We start from the raw sequence: 20,167 nt of genomic DNA, 5'->3' as shown, positions 1-20,167 counted from the left end.
TAAAAAGTAATTGCATGGAACCCTCATTCATTGCTGATGGAAGTGTAAACTGATACTTCTTAGGAAAGTTGGCAGTGACTACTTAAAACTCAACAGAAATTTTCTATGACCTAGCAATTCCATACCTGGGCATATATCCAACAGAAATGAGTGCTTTTGTCCACCAAAGAATGTTTAAGAATGTGCATAGCAACTTTATTCTTTTTTTTTTTAAGACTTATTTATTTTTAGAGAGCATGTGAGCAAGGGGAGGGGCAGAGGGAGAATCCCAAGCAGACTCCCTACTGAGCACAGACCTGACATGGGGTTTGATTTCATGACCTTGAGATCATGACCTGAGCCAAAATCAAGAGTTGGATGCTTAACCAACTGAGCCACCCAGGTGCCCCACAACTTTATTCTTAAAAGTCAAAACTAAAAATAGCTCAAATATTCATTCACAATAAGATGGATCAACAATCGTCATTCATTTACACAATGGAATATTACATAGCAATGAAAAAGAAAAACCTACAGTTACACATAACAACATGAATTAATATTACAAATTTAATAGGGAAAGAAGTCAGACAAAAGAATATACAGGGTGTGATTCCATTTATCTGCAGGTTGGCATAAGACAAAACTATACTGATAGAGGTCAGAATAATGGAAAGGTGTTGAGTGGGTACAAGGAAGTCTTTAGGGTACAAGAAATGTTCATATCTTGATCCGAATAGTATGTTAATATCAAGTGGGTGGTATAGACTGATGCCAAGAGTTCAAACCCAAGTAACATCATCTCAAAACACTTCCTGGAGAGGTTAAGACTTAGATGAGCAAAGAAAATGGAAGAGAGTGTAGGAATTCCAGACTAGAAGAAAAGCTCCGACAAAGGCATCAAGGAAGGAAATCACAAGACTTAGCTCAGGGTCAACACAGGAGATGGGCAAGAATTAACATTTAAAAGATAGAACAGGGGCATCTGGGTGGCCCAGTCAGTTAAGAGTCTGACTCTTGATCTCAGCTCTGGTCTTGATCTCAGAGTTGTGAGTTCAAGCCCCACGCTGGGCTCTACACTGGGCATGGAGCCTATTTTAAAAAAAGAGAGAGAGAACAGTGACCTGATAGAGCCTAAAAAAAGCTTAGCAATTATCAAATCCAGATTCTGGTTCTTGTAAATGTTATGACCACACACAAGGTCACTCAGGCGGGCTATGGCAGAGCCAAGGTAAGCCCACGTTCCCTAACTTCAAATTCTGGTTTCAGGACCCTAAGATTGAGGTGAGGGGTTTATGTAAGAGGGAGTCATTGAGAGTTTTTGAGCAGGGGGCTGAGAAGATCACCACCATGCTTTTAGAAATGTAACCTAACTGTGGTGGAGACCCATGAAGAATAAAGACAGGAAAACAAGGTAGAAGGAATTAAACCAGGTGGTCATCAGGCATTCAGGGCATGACTAAGATGAAACAGAAGAGAACAAGGCATGAACGGATGAAGCATGGAGTGGAATAATCAGGAGGTTCCCTGAATGATGGGATGACCAAGATAGGGATGAGACCACGAAGAGGGACAAGGGAGTCCTACAGGAGATCTCGTTTTGAGAGGAAATAATGAGCATGCTTAACATAGTGCCTAGCATATAGTAGGATTTTGACCAATATTTTTCAAGTGAATAAATGATGTTTTAATGCATTTGGTTTAAGCTAAAGTCAGGAAAGGATCTCAGAAAGGAAATAGCCAGAGGCAGAAAGAAATATGAAGCCAGAGATTGGGAGAAAAGTCAAGAGGGAAAAATATGTCTGGAAATCTCTGCTATAGGTATTCTATCGCAGTGGAAATGCATCCCTAACAAGGAAGAGACAGACAAGAAGAAAAAGGAGGAAGAAGAAGAGGAGGAGGGAGGGAGGGGAAAATAGAGAAGAGGCAAAGACAACATGTGGGAAACGCAACAGGAGGAAGCAGAGCAAAATAAGTAACCTGAGAAAGGAGGTCACGAGAACATTCACCTCAGGAAAATCACTTCATCCTGTTGGACCATCACAACAACCCCATGGAGAAGACAAGGCCCCTGTCATTATTCTCACTTCGAAGTGAGGAAACCGGAGCTCGTAGAGGGGCTGAGTGACAGCAGTTCCATACACAGGCTGTGCCATCAGCTGCAGCAGAAAACACTCGGGTCTGGTCTGGACTCAAAGCCAGGTGCAGCACTCTGCCTCTGTGGCCTGCGGGAAGAGGGGAAGACAGTTCAGGTCCGACATTACAAGGGCTGTTGCTGAGGTGGGGGCCACGTATCCCGTCCCAGGATGAAGGCTTCTCTGAAACCTGCCGCGTTTGGAGCTGGCGCTGCCACTGTGCCTTTGCTGTGGTAAACACCCGTCAGAGCTGGCTGTGGGCAGCAACCTAAAGTGGCTGAGGTTTGGCTTCACTGGGTTTCCGTTTCACAGCTCTTCCCCCCTTTATTAGTTTCCTAGGGCTGCCATAACAAATTACCACACACTGCTTGAGACAAGAGAAATTTGTTTTCTCATAGCTCCAGTGACCGGAAGTCCAGAATCAGGAGTCGGCAGGGCTGGCTCCCTCTGGAGGTTCTGGGGAAGATTCCAACCCTTGCCTCCTACCTTTGATTTGTGGCCACATCACCCTATTCTCTGCCTCTGTGGTCACATGGCCCTTTCTTCGGTGTACCTGTTCTCTTCTGTGTGTCTCTTCGAAGGACACTTGTCATTGGATTTAGGGCCTATCTGGATAATCCAGGATGATCTCATCTCACAGTCCTCGACTAAATTACACCAGCAAAGACCCTTTTGCCAAATAAGGTCACAATCACCGCTTCCAGAGATTTGACGAGGATACTGTGGTGGGGTATTTCTAGCCCACCACACCCCTCATGCCCCAAACCATTATCAGTTCTATCTTCTCTAATCCACCAACACCCAGGAATTGCTCCTGCTATGCTCTTGCCACCCATCCCATCCTTCTTCTTACCCTCTCCAAAACGTCATCCCTTTGGGACCTAGGTTTCAAGGAGCTAATCAAATAAATTGAGACAGTTTAATAGGAAAGGACCCAAAAAGCTCTCCCTCAAAGCACACGTGAGTCTTAGTAATGTATGTGGAGACAATCCCCCTTCTTCTGTTATCTAACTGATCATCTCCCAAAGAATATTTTGTGGAACAATAATTCTTTTTTTTTTTTAATGATTTTTTATTATATTATGTTAGTCACCATACAGTACATCCCCGGTTTCCGATGTAAGGCTCGATGATTCATTAGTTGCGTCTAACACCCAGTTCACCATGCAATACGTGCCCTCCTTACTACCCATCACCGGTCTATCCCATTCCCCCACCCCCCTCCCCTCTGAGGCCCTCAGTTTGTTTCTCATAGTCCATAGTCTCTCATGTTTCATTCCCCCTTCTGATTACCCCCCCTTTCTTTATCCCTTTCTTCCCCTACCGATCATCCTAGTTCTTATGTGGAACAATAATTCTATATGAGATTAATAGGTATTAAAAATGAAAAAACTGTTTAATGTTCACAATAGTTTGGGATCTCCAGGTTAAAAAAAAATTAAACAGGATTCCTTATTTCAAGACTGCTTTATTTGGGAGAAGAGACTATAATCAGAATTTCTGAAACTTATTTAACCAGAGTCCTTTTAACGTGAACATCTCAGGTGGCTCATGTTCCTTGAAAAATACTTGGCAAAATCTATCCTAACCCAATAGTGACTGTTAATAGTCAAACCTTCAGACCAAAGCAGAAAAAACTGACTCCGTGAAAGGAGGCTGGGGCCTGGAGGATGGAGGGAAGGAAAGAGGTTGGGTAAGTTTTTGTTTGAGGAGGTATTTGGGGACACAGGTAAAATCTAGCTAGGTGGGTGGTCATCTCATAGAACCAGTACAGTTTATAACTCAAGTGAGATCTGCAACTTCAGAAGTAATCTCGTGCTCTGACAGCAGATTCTCAGCAGCAAGGAGTGCATACACGTATTCCACTCCTGAAGGAGACAAATATCTTAGATACTTGAGAATTTTTCCATCCACACACTTCACTCCTAATGCTCTCCTGCATGTTCACGTATATATACATGCACACGCCCCCAAAGAGACATGGGATTGGCCCTGGGTGTCAGTACATTAAAAAATTTAGATTCATAGATACAAAGTAGCTCCCTTATTTTACAGATGAAAAAAAATTCAGGAATATCAACTGCCTTGTTCCAGGTCACAGAGCTAATTAATGGCAGAGCCAGAACTGAATCAAATTCCATGCTCTAACCGTTTAGCCCATTCTCCAAACCCAGAGCAAAGAAGAATCTCTTTTCCTATGGAAGACCCCTGTCCCTTTTTTTTTAAATTGAACATTTGTAAATTAAAGCAATATAAATGAAAACCACTTAATTTAGTCAGGATAAATATAAAACATTACATGAATGCTTTTAAATTAAACCTTAAAGTCAATTCAATAAACACAGTAGGTGATAAATAAGCTTTCATTCTTTATTATGATGTGTTGAGATGAAGAGAAGGGAAGGAATAAAAGTAGAAAAGGAGTAACAGAGAAAAAAATTCCAAATCTTCTCCAAAGCAGGCTTTGAAAAATGTCTTGACTTAAAAAATGGACAACTACTTCCAGAATTTGTTAGGAAAATGGAGTTTGGATTAGAAGCAAAGGCATTCCTGAAACACTACTCTCACATTAGTGAAAATCTTAATTTACTAGATTAAGTGGGAAATGCCATCTTTACCTCAGACAAAGGTCATTCTTTAGGATTTACATCCCTAAATTCCAAGAGTATTATCACTGAAAGGATTGAAAGGTTTTTTTTTTTCTCTATGCAGCAGTCATTATAAAGGAGACCACCCATCGATGCATGTGCGAAGGACTGATGAAACCAAATCAAAGGCCAGATCTCACCTATAGGCTAGAAAGTTACCTACTCCTTGTTTCAATGCTTATAAATTTCAACTTTTATAGGGTGAGGGGAAGGATGATGGGGAGTTATCTTTCTTCTGCAGTTAGATGCGGGAGGCCTCTTCAACTGAATTTTCCCCCCAGAGAATCATGAGTGTGGTTAACAGGGTGAGACGAAGGAAAGGCGTGGCCATAATCTAGAACAGCCTTTTTCCAAGCTTTATGACCACAATCCACGGTTCAAAACCACACTTTATGTAGAGACCCCATATATAGACACGTATAAGGTACCGCACAACTGCAACAAAAGTTTCACAAAATAATGCCTACTTTTACATTGTTTCCATTCTCTACTATTCCATTTCATTTTTTAAATGCTAACCACCCTGCCACACATTTTGGGGAAATACTGCATGTGGAAGAGACTACTGGGTCAGAGATGAGCATTGGTGTCCGAGAGCTCAAAAGTAACTGCATCAGGGCGCCGGGGTGGCTGGGTCGGTGAAGCGTCTGCCTTCAGCTTGGGTCATGATCTCAGGGTCCGGGGATCGAGCCCCATATCGAGCTTCCCTGCTCAGCGGGAGGCCTGCTTCTCCCTCTCTCTCTGCCGCTCCCCCGCTTGTGCTGCCTCTCTCTCTCTGATAAATAAATTAGTAAAATCTTTAAAAAAAAAAAAAGTAGCTACATCTTCTCCAATCATAAACATGTTAAGAGGAGAAAAGGTTAAATGTACTCTTTGGAATTCTAATATCAGTGAAGAAAAGCACAAGGCATTACAACTAAAGAACTTATAGCTTGTCAAGGTTAGAGAAAAAAAGAAAATGTACCGGTTAAGTTCATTCTTTATTGCCAGTATCAATGAACTGACTCCAGAATCTATCAGAGGATCCCATCTTGCTGAAAGACCTAATTAGCTCCTGGAATCATAGTTTTGTGAAGAACCAGGTTTAAGGCTTGATTAAAAATAGTTCTCTAGGGCACCTGGGTGGCTCAGTCCATTGAGCACCTGCCTTCAGCTCAGGTCATGATCTCGGGGTCCTGGGATGGAACCCTACATCAGCCTCCTTGCCCAGTGGGGAGTCTGTTTCTCCCTCTCCCTCTGCCCATCCCCACCACTCATGGTCACTCTCTCTCTCTCTCAAATAAATAAATAAAATATTTTAAAAATAAATAAAATATAAAAAAATATTTCTCTAATCAGAAAAAATATCCCATGAATTGCATATCTTATGATTTAAAATATGCAAAGGATCAACTCATGTCCCTCCTACACTCATGCTTGGCCACCCAGGTAGCTCTGTCACGAGCTGCCTACATTTTTATTTACCAAATCACACAGTAAAACAGCTTAAGGATATCAAAGTCATTCTGAGGTCAGACTGACCAGCAGGAGCAGGAAGTCTTTCTGTTAAGGGTGTTTTGTTGTTGCCAAATAACATTCTTACAGTCTACAAAGAGAGTCACAGTATTATCACCATCTAACGCTGTATATATTTGGGGTTTTCGGTCTGTTTCTTCCCCCTGAAGTAAAGGCTCTGTGAGGGCAAAGATAATGTCTGTCTTGTTTACATGTATACCCCCAACACCCCCGAAAGTGCCCCATACACAGTAGACGCATATTAAATTTACCCACAGGTTGCAGCCCTGCTGGTTCTCCTGCAAAATAAGGAAAGATGAATTATGATACTAACTAAAGAACAGTTGAAGAAGAGTTTACAAACTATCTCTGATCATCACTGCTTCATCCATGCACGTGTGCAAGAAGGAGAGCGCAGGACCGTTGTAAGTGATGAACAGTTTCAGTCAAATTCAGAAACACTCATCTATACTCGCCCTGCGGTTGTGGGTGTAAGCCTTTTTCCTCTGATCAAATAAATACTTCAAAGAGCCAGAGGAGAAGATTTGGGGCTTTTCCTGCCCATGACAGCTCACTTAGCTATGGGTACACAGCATTTTATTCACCTACGTACTTACCCAAAAATCCACGTGACCTGGCCAGACCAGGACAGGCCCACAGAGTCACATCGTTCTTGGGACTACCTTGGCCACTTGCAATCTCCTTTGTCTTAGGTAGCCAGATTAGGGAACAAATCTGTAATAATGGCCAAAAAAATACAGTTATGGCAATGTCTGATTCATTATGAATGTATTTCGAACAGATTCTAGGCAGTATGCTCTGTCCACATCTGTCCTCCAGTCCACAGCTGGGGTTAGGGTGTGCGAGGAACTACGTTAGCTCTAGGCAAGTTGATCCCAAGGCAACAGAAGACTAAGTATACAAATAGGTTTAGGCGCGATGACCCTGCAAATCTGAACACAAAGCAGTGCTGAGCAAGAAGGGAAATGTGGGAAATGGAGGGGGAAGGAAAGGGTACACAGATCAGCTTGCGACCCCAGAGAAAGGTTTTACACAAACAGTCAAGAACTGAAATCCTTATAGACTCCGCGAGTACAGAGAGGCGTGTTTCGGGCCTGGGCTCTATCAGCTATCGTTTTCACGAGGTTCTAGAAGACCAAAGTGAAGGCAAACTCCAGCAGAGGTGTTTACCTGTGAGTCTGTGGTTGGGGTCTGCATGTTTTGCCCAGTATTTACGTCTAAGACACGTAAGTGTCCGTCTTCCATTCCGCCTCCAACAGCAAGGACTGCAGGCTGCCAGGGACACCAATCCATGGCCTTGAAAGTTCAAATAACCACACAGGCAGGTCAGCCTTGGGGCAAGTGAACTTGTGAAGGTGACACACTCAGGTGAGCAGGAGTCCAGAGGTCTGCTCGCACCGCAGCTCTCCTGGAGCTCTGATCTAAAGGCAGGAGCTAATGGCACTCTCTAGAGATTATGTCTAAGGGACTAGAAATCACCTGTTAGGTGCCTTCCTCAAATTTGGAGAATAATTACCAATATTTTAAGCAAAGAAAAATTACCCAATAATGTATTTTAAAAACTACTCTCAACATGTCCTATGGGGCAAAATCTTCCTGCTGGAGTAGGTAAAAGGTGCCTCTAGACTCTGATTATGAAATGAAGCCTTTCTCTCATTTGTCTACCTGTGTCTTTAGGTTCTAGGTCAGAGAAGAAAACACAAAACAGAGCCACGCATGACTGCTTGCACCCCAAAAACTCTCGTGCATTCAACTCCTAATACATTTCAAAAAGGAAAATTGCCTTTGATTTACTTACTTATAAATAGTTAAAGGTAATTCTGAAAAGTAAGATTTAGTATTGCATATTTATATTGGTAATTTAAATGTTGAGTAACAATAAGTTTAAAGGACACTCTAACAAATATTTCAGTTATATTTATCCATGTATCCTTATCTGCCATCCATCCTGCCATTAACTGCCACGAGGCTTGGTTTGCTCAGGCTCCAGAAACTCTTGGTTCAATTCACTGTATTTCTGACAGCAAGGCACATAAGTAAGTAACTTGCTTTGCCTGGCTTGGGTTTTTCATGAGTTGGGTTTTTGTTTTGCTTTATTTTGTTTTTGTATTTTGTTTGCAGACAGAATATTTTACATACATTTTCCCTAGATTTTTTTCAGATCATTAATAATGGGAATTTGGATCTAAAATCACTCTTCATGTCCTGTGGACATTAAAAAACCACAAGCCAGAGTACTGAGCCACCACTCCTTAACAGCAGGTGCGACATGTTACACCCTCTACCAGGAAACTCCGTGGTAACTTTGTAAATTCTCGTTCTAACACATTTGCTCATAGTTAATAAAGTAGAACCGTTTCTTTGTTCTGTGAGTGATAAATATTCTGGGACTATGTTGAGGCCAAGACATAGATCTATGGCACCAAAGGAATGAAAGTATGGATTTTTTTTTACTAGAAATAGAATTTAAAATAGAAATAAAAAAACACTCCGCAGAGCATAGTAGAGTATTGGTTTAACTGTGCAGCACCCTTCCTCCTCCTTCTGACAGTGGGTTTTCTTTCATGGGTGTGAGTTCATGACCTAGGCCTGGATAGCCAGTGTACCCATCTCTTTGGCCACAGTTGTCTGCTGAGAAATGAGAAGGTGCCCAAAGTCACACCAGAGTCCTGCCCGGGACTTTTCTACCGGAGTTACAAGGAACGGTAGTTTCTTAATCCGTTCTCATCTGGGAGAATGTGAATTTAAAGCTGCTAAGAGCCATTTTGCCCACAAAATGTTGTCTGAATAAAGAATGGAACTCAACAGGGACAGGCAGAGCCAGGAGCCAAAGAGAGCAGGTTCTAATGACATTATTTAAAGCCCTAGATCTGGATGGTATTGGAAACAGCTGTATGTACCCAGGACTCCTCAGTCATAAGAGAAAATACATTTACTTTTTTGCAGAAGTTCAAGCTTACCTCTGCTTTCAGTTACTTACAACCACAAAATCTGACACATGGGGGCTATACATAGGGTTGTCTTTCAAGAGAATGATGGCAAAATCCAAAACAAATTCTGGGGGAAGAAAATCTCAAAGCATTGGCTTAATGGCTTTGTTCTCACATGTGAAGGATCCTCAGTGATCTCTGAGTGAAGAGCAACTTGGAAAGCTATTGGACGTCTTACCTTGACTGCTGTAGATTGGGGTATAACTTTCAGTGGCTGAACCTGGGCTTTCGCCCCCGGGTCATGCGGCCATATTGTCAGCAGTCCGTCACTACAGCCACTGGAAAGCAGCCTGCCGTCAGGGGACCACTTGAGAGCACAGACAGCTTGCTTGTGGTGAAGTGTTCCAACGTGATGCTGGGCGACCCGAACATCATGATGATAAACACGGCCCAGCCTCGACCCGCTGCACAGAGGTAAAGGGGCAGGTTTCTGACAGAAAGCTCCAGCCCTATTGCTAATAAGCATTTGAAAACATGAAGGAAAGCATAGTTCACACTATCAAAAGACCCCTCAGGACAGATTCAAGAAACAGGTTTTGAACATTCGTTGGGTTAAGAAGGATAGAGTATTCTGCCTGGGTGATTGTTTTCACAAGTGAAAAAAATGTTTGTGGCTAAGTTTTAAATGTGGATATTGACATGATATCCTTTGACAGATATTTCTTTTTTTTTAAGATTTTATTTATTTATTTATTTGAGAGAGAATGCAAGTGAGTGAGAGCACGGGTGGAGGGGGAGGGGGCAGGGGCAGAGGCAGAGGGAGAAGCAGGCCCCCCCGCTATGCAAGGAGCACCATGCCGGCTGGATTCCAGGACACTGGGGTCGTGACCTGAGCCGAAGGCAGATGTTTAACCGACTGAGCCACCCAAGCGCCTCATTTTGATAGATATTTCTAATGACTTTAATACGATGCAGACCCCCATGGGAAAGATAAATTTTGAAGCTTGCCATATTTCCCCAGGGAGTAGTTTATGTACTGAACATAAGAAATAGTACTTTTCTGGAATTCAGAATATTTCGTATTATCTCAGTGCAATGGTTTTAGTATCTATCTATTTATAGTGAAATGTCAGAGATAGAAATGTCCGATTATTTCCCTTTTCTATTAAGCTACAAACCCACTGTTATTGTTAATGTTACTAATATCTACAAAGAGTATAAAGCTATCCGAATGTCACAGCAAACTTCTGTGTGATTCTGACTCAGTGGATAATGTCTATCTCTAGTAGTGATTTGGATGCAAATAATGATAAAGATCCTATCACTTCACCAAAGACAATGACCTCTTTCTGGACTAATTTAATTTTCTCCAAGGAGCAAGTAAACAACTACCTACAATTATTTATGAAATTTCTCAAAATCTGGTCTCGTATTTTTAAAACCTATTCAGGCACCACACTGAGCAGCCTTCTGATGAACAGAAGTCTGCAGCCAGACCACCTGGGTCCAAAGCCCGACTCTGTCCCTTTTACTAAGCCTGTGACCTCAGGCTAGTGTCTCAGTTTATTCATTAAGAACAGGTTGGGGGGAGATTAGAAACTGCTCAGTCGCACTACTGCAGGGGTGAAAACACAGCTCTGTGCATGGAGAGTACATCACAATGCCCAGCACACATTACTCCAGAAATATTAGCTGCTGTAGAGGAAAGGATCTGCTCATTTTCCTCATGAGTAATAAAACTAAATTTAAACAATGCAGACTGTAAAAGGAATTCAAATAGAGAGCTGACCTCACTACCACAACTTTTCACGGTAAATAATTAGCCCATGTGGTATTTTGTTTAAGTGGCTTTAAGTTTGACCTGTATTCACAAAGTATTGAAATCTCAAATTTATATCTTAGCTACTTAAAGAAATTGTAAAAGACCCTGGAATTTATTTAATTTAAACCTACCTTAAGAACTACGGTATAAAAATGAATGGCAATGGGGCACCTGGGTGGCTCAGTCAGTTAAACGTCTGCCTCCGGCTCAGGTCATGATCCCAGGGTCCTGGGATGGAGCCCCACGGCAGGCTCCCTGCTCAGCGGGGAGTCTGCTTCTCCCTCTCCCTCTGCTGCTCCTCCTGCTTGTGCTCTCTCTCTCTAATAAATAAGTAAAAGCTTTTAAAAAAGTAAATGGTAATTATTAAAAGCAGTATATATTTAGATCAATTATGTAGGATTGTAGGAACAAGTCACTTAACTTATCTGGTTAAGTGACTGAAGTAGTTAGACTAAAACAGTAGTTCTCAAAAGTGATGAAGTGTCAGCATCACTTTGGAAATTAAAAATACAAATTATCAGCGCCCCTTCAGACCTACTGAATCAGGAATTCCCGGAGACAGACTAGCAATCTGTGTTGTAAGGAGCCCTTCAGGTGATGTTGGGCTCTCAAGTTTGAGAACCATGGAACCTAGCTGATCTAGGACGTTCCTTCCAGTTCTAACGTCTATGGATCTATGAATTGGACATGTGCCCCAGAAAGCTTATCATATTCCAAATTATTGATCCTGATAGCAATACATACTTGATTTCAACAAACTGTCCCTCTGGTAGGTATTACTTGGTACAGAGAAACTTTTTGCTTAAACAGAGTTTTACCTTTTATCTGAACAGTTTAGTGGATCCTGAACCTCACTTTCCAGAACCAGCATATGGTGCGGGCCCCTAGCCACCATGGTACCTGTGGCCACTGGACCACTTACATCGCCTGCAGACCAGGATATCCAAGAGGGTAGGATCATAACTGCTGCTCACTAATATCTTGTCTGGTTTGGGTCGGTTTTGGTTTTGCATTTGGTTTTAAATATTATTATAGTTCTGTTCACTCAGCCCCCATAAGCACTCTGTGAAACAAATATAATTCATTCCACCAAGATGCTTCTTACCTGCTGAGAATACAGTGATTCCAGCTCAGAGCCCCAACCACTGACAAATGACCAAGCATATTTCTCAGCCGCTTTTTAGTTACCACATCCCATAACTGAAAGAATGAACAAGCAGAGTTACATAGCATTGTCTTTTTCACAGTCCACCGTCTTCTTAAAGGCCTCATAGCAATTAATGGTGCTACCACCAGTCTTTGTACTAAGGGGAAGCTCAGCTCCTTTAACCCTGGGCAGCATTTCTCAACCCTGTCTGATATGACATCACCTACGGAGCTTGCTATGGATGCTAGCCATTCTGATTTCATAATGGAGGTAGATACGGCATTTGTTTTATGACATTTATTTTAAAGGTCTCCAGGTGAATTCAATGGGCAGCCACAGGTTGAAAATGGCTCTCACACTTCTAGTTTCCTCTAAATTGTGGAATTTCATTCTGGAAATCCACTGACAGGCTAAGAGACTCCTTGTCTGCCACCTATAAATGATACTCTGACCTATATGAGAAATGAGAACTTTGGTGTAAGAAGAAATCATGACATAACCTTCATAGCATCCAGTATCATTGTAGAGATGAGAAAGCCATGAGAGCCATCTGTGGCCCTCCAAAGTCATTGAACACATGAGCAATATTGTTCACAGTATGGCTAGTAACAGTAATACATGAGAAATTTAAACAGATTGAAGGAAACTGGGTACATTCTCATTTCAGAGAGCTTATCAGAAAGAAAAAAAAATCCACTCATTTTAAGTAATTCTACTCCTGATCATGATTGTGCAGAGAAAGAGCTGAAGGTTATCTTCCTCTCTCCAAAGTCTTAACCCTGGGGATTCTACAAGCCCAACTTTAATACAAGAGAAAAGACTTTTAGGGGCACCTGGCAGGTTCAATCAGAGGAGCAGGTGACTCTTGATCTCAGAGTTGTGAGTTCAAGCCCCACATTGGGTGGAAAGATTACTTTAAAAAAAATTTTTTTAAATAGACATTAAAAAGGTAAATATGACAGAAAGATTGTGTGGGAAAAAAAACTAGGTAGAGTATCCTTAAGTCCTCATTAAATGTCATTCAGAAAAGAACCAGAATGCTATATCTTCTCACTCCCCATAGTTTCAAGTGCCACAACTAATACAGATTCTCTACTGTATATTAACTCGTTATTAGAAGTCAATTTTAGTTATGTGGCAATTATACAGAGCACATTTTAAGCGGGGGGTGGAAATTGTTACTTGTACTTCTCCGTCGCTGGTGCCAACTGCCAGGCAGGTTCCGTCTTTTATCCAGGACACAGAAGATATATAGTTACAATTGTGACTTAGGTCTATATTTTCAATCACATTGTAGTTTTCCCCATTCCAGACGAATACAGAGGATCCAAGGGCTATAGCAACAAGATTTTGAAAATTCCAATCCAGAATATTCAGATCTATAAGAAAAGCAGTTCATAATAGGGTAATGATTTAGCCAAATAAAAAATATTTTCAAGTAACCAAATTTTTTGCAGGTAGATGAACAAAAGTAATACCTTTCTCATGGTCAGTTGGAAAATAGAATCACATACACAAGTAGATTGTTCGAAGTTCAAAAATAAACACTAGAATTCTCTGTCAAGATTCACAGTCTAGGGGCACCTGGGTGGCTCACTCATTAGGTGTCTGGCTTCAGCTCAGGTCATGATCCCAGCGTTCTGGGATCAAGCCCCGCATTGGGTTCCCTGCTCGGCGGGAAGCCTGCTTCTCCCTCTCCCACTCCCCCTGCTTGTGTTCCCTCTCTCGCTGCCCTCTGTGTCAAATAAATAAATAAAATCTTTAAAAAAAAAGAGAGAGATTCACAGTCTAATGAGCAATAATGCTTACTATTTATACTCAAAAAAATAGTAAGCATTATACTCAAATATATTTATTTAGGGTCATTTAGAGAATTTGGAAGTTTTATCTACCATTATTAGAACCATGGATTTTATCTAACAGATCACTAAAAATTAAAATTTAGCATCTATTTTTTTCATTGAAATTATCTGGCCTTTCTTTTTCTTTTTTTCTTTTTTTTCTTTTAATTCCAGTATAGGTAACATACAGTGTTCTATTAGTTTCAGGTGTACAATATATTGATTCAATAATTTTATACATATTACTCAGTGCTAATAATGATAAATGTACTCTTAATCCCCTTCACCTGTTTCACCCATCCCCCCCCCCCGACCTCCCGTAGGCAAGGATCAGTTAGTTCTCCACAGTTAAGAGTCTGTTCTTTGGTTTGTCTCTTCATCATACGGTGTTTGCCTTTCTCTGACTGATGTATTTCACTTAGGTCTATCCATGTTGTTGTGACATGGATGGGCTTAATGACTAAGCCTCCCAGACACCTCCATACCACATCTTTTTTATCCATTCATCTATCAATGGACACTTGGGCTGCTTTCATAATTTGGTTATTATAAATAATACTGCAATAAACATAGGGGGAAAGCATGTAACCCTTACAGAAACACCCCTGAACCTACAATATCCATATGAAAGATGCCACCATCATTTTAAACCAAAAATACCACCCAACTACAGTATATCTGGAAGAAGTGGTCACTGGCTTATAAGTGATACCTGGAAGTTCCTAGCAGTATTCTCTATCTTCTATTAGAACTCTCTGACTGCCAAAAGAAACTGTATTTGTATGATCACATATTAAAATGTATCCTATCTTCTTTTTTTTAAAATTGAGATACAGTTGACATATAACCCTATCTTATTTCTTATAAGACAAAAACTCTTATCCTCACTGATAGACATCAATACAAAACTATGAAGCACACCAGCTTTTTAGAGTAAAATTTATAACAATGGTAGAGTTTTCAATGTATGTAGATGCAAAATATATGACAACTGCAGTAACCTAAAAAAAGTTGGGGGATTGAGGGGACCCTATGTGATTGCAAAATTTGCATTTACCTCCTATTCACCAGTCCCCAGTGTGTCCTCTTCATTGCCATTATCATTAATTACCGACATCCTGCCTTTGCTGACATTGTTAACATTGCTGAAAATGCTCTATCTTCTCTCCCCCACTCCTCCAAATCCTACCCATTTTTCAAAACCCAGCTCAAGTCTGAACATCTCCACAAAGTCTTTTTAGACAAAGATCCAAAGATCACTGAACTACTTATACTCATTATAGCCCCTTTTACCCCTTAATTCATTATTTCTGTTCTACACTAGCATGTTGGTAGAAGTTCCATGTGAGTTAGTCCTGTCTTCCCAACTAGATTATAAACTAGGCACACAACAAGAAGACCCATGTGGCTGTTGGACTGATTAGATATATCTATGTTTAAAATATATGCCTAAGAATAGGCCCTCATTCTCACAGTTCATTCTAACACCATTTAAAAAAATGTACATTTCTTATACCCCACCAACACCAACAATACCCATTCCAAACATGAAATCTGCCCAGGGAAAAGCCAAACTATATTAACCATATTTGGATAGTACAGCTTTGGGACATAAGGCACAAGGACCATTGGGTTCTTCCAGAAGCAAATCTCAAGTTTATGCCACAGCACGGGATACATTTTGTCACTCCAACTTTTCAATTCATGATCTAAACAGTAACTTACAATAGTCATTTCGAAGACCAGTATGATGAATCTTCACTTCTGGTTGGAGTATGGAATAGTCTATATCACGGACTCTTTTAAGATGGAAGGATTCATCTCTGACTCCATCTCCACAGCCTATAAAGAACAAACAGTTCCACGTATCTTTATGATCCCAGAAGCATAACATTTATGCAGGTATTAAGACATAACAAAGTGAAAAAGAAAGTAGTGATAAAACTGAATTACAAGTTGCAGGAGAAGGAAAGGAAAAAAGGACTTCGGTATTAATTTAAACAAAAATGTAACAAATATTTCATGGCAATTTTTAATAAAAAGCACGTGAGCACCAGACCTAAATGTAACAGATCTTATGGGAAGCACACAGAAACACTATATCATACTTTGAATATCTATTCTGTCACTTGAGATTTTTAAATCACAGTAATTTTCACATATTTGTCTAGCACATTGACCATTACCTGACACAAGTAAGCCCTACTCTGAGTCTTCAGCAATAAATATCTGTTGATTCATTTACTTTGGCTCTTGTCTCACTGTTTCTGTAGCAGAGCACACAGAGTTACTTCTGGCTAGCTTTACCCATGACTATCTGAGGTCAGGATCCTATCTTGGGTTCAGTTTTAATTCTCATCAAAAGACTCACCTATGTCTAAACCACAAGCCACCATCGTTTCATTTGTGATCACACAGAGAATGACATAAATTAATAGGCACTGAGCCCACCCAGGTGAATCTGTGGTCTCTACGACCACATGCCTTCTGATAAAAAGCCTAAGAGCTTCACAAGAAGTAGATCGTTACTCACTGCCTCGGTGTTAGCCACAAAGACCTGCAGTTGTGGGCAAAACTTAAAGGTTACTAGAAACACTCAAGCATCTCCAATAAAGGTTTTTTGAAAAAACTAGTACAAACTTCCAGTTACAAAATAAGTCATGGGGATGTAACGTACAGTGCGGTAATTACAGTTAATAATACCAGATTGCATATTTGAAAACTACCAAGAGAGTAGATCTTAAAAGTTCACATCACAAGAAAAGAAATTCTATAACTATGAATGGTGATGAATGTTAACTGGACTTACTGTGGTGATCATTTTGCAATATATACAAATACTGAATCATCGTTTTACACCTGAAGCTAATAAAGATGACCCTTGAACAATATGGGTTTGAACTACATGGGTTCACTTACATGTGGATTTTTTTTTATAAATACCACACAGTACTGTAAATGTATTTTCTCTTCCTTATAATTTTCCTAATAATATTTCCTTTTTTTCTAGCTTACTTTATTGAAAGAATATAGTACATAATACACAAGATATACAATATATGTGTTATCAACTGCTTATATTATTGTTAAGACCTCCAGTCAACAGTAGGCTATGAGCAGTTAAGTTTTGCGGGAGTCAAAGTTAGACACAGATTTTCCCCCATATGAGAAGTTACTTTTTAGAAGTGTGATCTAAGTAGACTGAAGGAGGTGAATGAAGCAGGAGAACTAAGTTCTTACCTACTATGCTAGAAAGTTATGATAACGTCTAAAATCTCAAGAGCAGTTTACAAATATTACTTAGAAAATAGATGTAAATACGAGGGGGAAGAGCTGGAAGTGTAAAGGTGGTTGCCTGTAGGAAATGAGACTTGGGGATGGGACAGGTAAGGCGGAGAATTAGGAGAATGATTGAAATTTTGTAATTATTTTTATTAGTCTAACAAATATAAAAATAATATATCCCAATAATATATTCTAAGATAAGGAAGAAATTAAGGAGGCAAGGAGAGAGAAGGGTAGGAAAGAAGGACAAACAGAAAATCTTTGGCCCATACCTTTCCAGACACATTGGGATTGCTCACAGAGCTGCATTTGCCCACTAACCCACTGAGCCATCTTTTGGGTCGAAAATAGCTGGTTTAGGCATTTCTGAAAACAAGCAAATAAATACTTCTCTAGAAACATACATGTACATCTCAGATGTTGTGCAAGATATAGTGTTAAAACTGATAACTCACTAGGAAGTTCCAAGTTTCCACATTATCAAACCCAAGCTACAATTGCTATTATTTACTTCCTAACTAATGTGTAGTGAACACGATGCTGAGCATTTGACATGTATTATTTCTAATCTCCCCAACAACTCCATAAGCCAGCTATTCCTCAAGTAGAATAAAATCTTCTTTTATTCTTCTAGCCTAAAAATCCTTTTAGCCCACAAACCAACCAAAGCCCAGTGATATCATCAAAGCCTGCAAGAACTAAAATGTCATGATAGTTCTAGTATATTGTGAAATTGAAAGACCTTCCCAAGATAACAAAGTCGAATGTCGGTAAGGCTACTTTTTTAAGGAAGATTTCTTTCAAGGGGAGGGGTCCTCTCAGCATTCAACCTCGAAGTATTCTTTCAGTCTGTTACTGAGATTTTCTCTGGGACTTAATTTTCTTCATCTGTAATATGTCAGGACTGAATTAATCACCTTAAATGTCCTTTTCCATTAACACCTTTACCTGTTAACAATGGGAACATCAAAAAATAAATAAAAATAATTAATTAAATTTTTTTTTAAAAATGGAAACATCAAATCACAGAGACTTTAAGTAACCTGCCTCAGTTTCCATGAACACAAAAGCCTGATTGCTGTCTCTTTGGGCCAGTATATAAAAAGCATTTCTGACCTTCTTACACCCAACTTCAATCAAAAACAGATAAGAAAGTTAGTAGTAAGTGTAAAGAAAAGAACTTACTGGAATTTTGTAAAAACATTTTAGTGAATAGTTAAAGCAGAGACAATTCCCTTTTTTCCCCTTCATGATAATATATCTAATTGTTACATGTAAAACAATCATGCGATCACCATTAAGTCATCCAGATGTGTCTCTCGCAGGCATCACTGTGAGATTTTGGTTTTCTTCCCAGATATTTTGTCTTTGCCGTCTGGTGAATCATGGATTTTTAGGTATTCAAATTAGAACAATCAATGATAAGCAGGGTTTCCCATTTTTAGCATCCCTGGCGTTTGACAGGAGATGATTCATTGCTGTGCATTACAGGAGGCTTAGCAGCTTCTCAGACTGTCTACCAGCTGCCTTCCCCCTAGGTTTAATGATCAGAAATGTCTTCAGACATTGTCAGATGTCCCCTAGGGAGAAAAATCACACCCATTGGAGAACTACTGATATAAAATAACAGTCCTAAAATCAGTGTAACTCTTCAGAGAGTCACTTCTTCAGAACCCCGTAATTTGCGCAAAGCTGACCCAAGCATTGCCCAGCACGAGGCACTTCTGTTCCATGTACCCAAGGGTGCTCTTCCCTCAGTTAGATTTACTTATTACTCTAATGAACAGCTTGGCTCAGAGCTGACTATACATAATAATTTTGAACATCTCCGCAGCTTTGCAGGCCCTCGTCGTAGAAACACCCTCCGCGTGACCTCTGAGGACCGCTCGAAGACACACAGTTCCTGTCATTGTGAAACATCTCACAGCGTATCTGCACCACTCCTGATGCTCTTTGACTTCTAACTGGTCAGGACAACAAATGCCTGATATAAAGTAGTGAAATAGTTTCCATTATCCCCTTCCCAAGTTCTTCAGTGATGCTGGGACAAAGCTCTGGCCGGATAGCATTGCTGTGACAATGGTAACTTGCTGACACCATGGTGACCACACGGTCAGAGCCACCTACTTTGATGCCACCAGTTCCATAGCGCCTAGGGACAAGGGAAGTCATGAGGTCGAGGCAGTAAAAACTCCAGTCTGCAAGACGTAGAGTGTGGAAAGGCAGTGGTGCTAATAACCTGGCCTGGACGTAGGGTCACCGTGCCCCTAACGACATAGAACTCCCTGGCCATCTGCACCTCCAAACCCTTAACCAGCAGTATAGCACTTGGCAAAAGACCTAATCTAAGATGTTTGTTTTCAATTTGCATATGATTTCAAATAATTAAATTTTACATTCACATGATTGTTCCTCTAGGAAGGTATATATGCCAAACACTGGAAGCACAAACTAAATGAGTAACTTTGCCTAAACTGAGGATGTATGACTTTCCTAGTTTAAAGCTTTCTAAATGAAACCCTGATTCCTTCAGAAGCTCTTCACTGGATTTGATAAACCCAAAAACATGCTAGTGATATTATTGTGCCCAAGGATTTAGATCAGATTCCTCTAAGATCTTAAAACCATAATAAGTATGATACTTAAAAGAACTAAATTAACTTAGTCAGGAAAAAAAAAAACAACAATAACAAAAACTTAAGGGAAATGTTTAAAAGACCATTTTATAGGGGCGCCTGGGTGGCTCAGTTGGTTGAGCGTCCGAGGCTTGGTTTCGGCTCAGATCATGATCTCAGGGTCCTGGGGATGGAGCCCCGCCTAGAGCCCCGCCTCGAGCTCTACAGGGCTCTGCGCTCAGCGGGGATC

At 40.4% G+C, this 20,167-nt stretch overlaps 1 protein-coding gene and 1 long non-coding RNA gene across 2 annotated transcripts in view; one reads left to right on the top strand and one right to left on the bottom strand.

Annotated features, from left to right (window-relative positions):
* Positions 1-349: 349 nt before the first annotated feature.
* Positions 350-20,167, bottom strand: part of CDC20B (cell division cycle 20B) — a 38,971-nt gene continuing 19,153 nt past the window's right edge. Inside the window, exons 5-13 of the mRNA XM_008691417.2 lie at positions 17,575-17,668; positions 15,743-15,859; positions 13,359-13,555; positions 12,135-12,229; positions 9,446-9,671; positions 7,448-7,573; positions 6,874-6,991; positions 1,989-2,204; positions 350-1,071 (exon numbers count right to left, since the gene is read on the bottom strand). Coding sequence (XP_008689639.1) covers positions 2,020-2,204; positions 6,874-6,991; positions 7,448-7,573; positions 9,446-9,671; positions 12,135-12,229; positions 13,359-13,555; positions 15,743-15,859; positions 17,575-17,668 — 1,158 coding nt within the window. The 3' untranslated portion in view covers positions 350-1,071; positions 1,989-2,019. The remainder of the gene's footprint in view (positions 1,072-1,988; positions 2,205-6,873; positions 6,992-7,447; positions 7,574-9,445; positions 9,672-12,134; positions 12,230-13,358; positions 13,556-15,742; positions 15,860-17,574; positions 17,669-20,167) is intronic.
* Positions 8,091-19,996, top strand: LOC121100721. Its single transcript, XR_005832498.1, has 4 exons — positions 8,091-8,539; positions 9,391-9,681; positions 11,863-11,980; positions 19,137-19,996. It is a non-coding gene; the product is annotated as an uncharacterized LOC121100721 (long non-coding RNA).

Source organism: Ursus maritimus, unplaced genomic scaffold (genome assembly GCF_017311325.1).
Source record: "Ursus maritimus isolate PB19 unplaced genomic scaffold, ASM1731132v1 scaffold_5, whole genome shotgun sequence".
Taxonomy (NCBI): Eukaryota; Metazoa; Chordata; class Mammalia; order Carnivora; family Ursidae; genus Ursus; species Ursus maritimus.
Note: the sequence above shows the minus strand (reverse complement) of the source record. Positions and strands in the feature narration are given on the sequence as shown.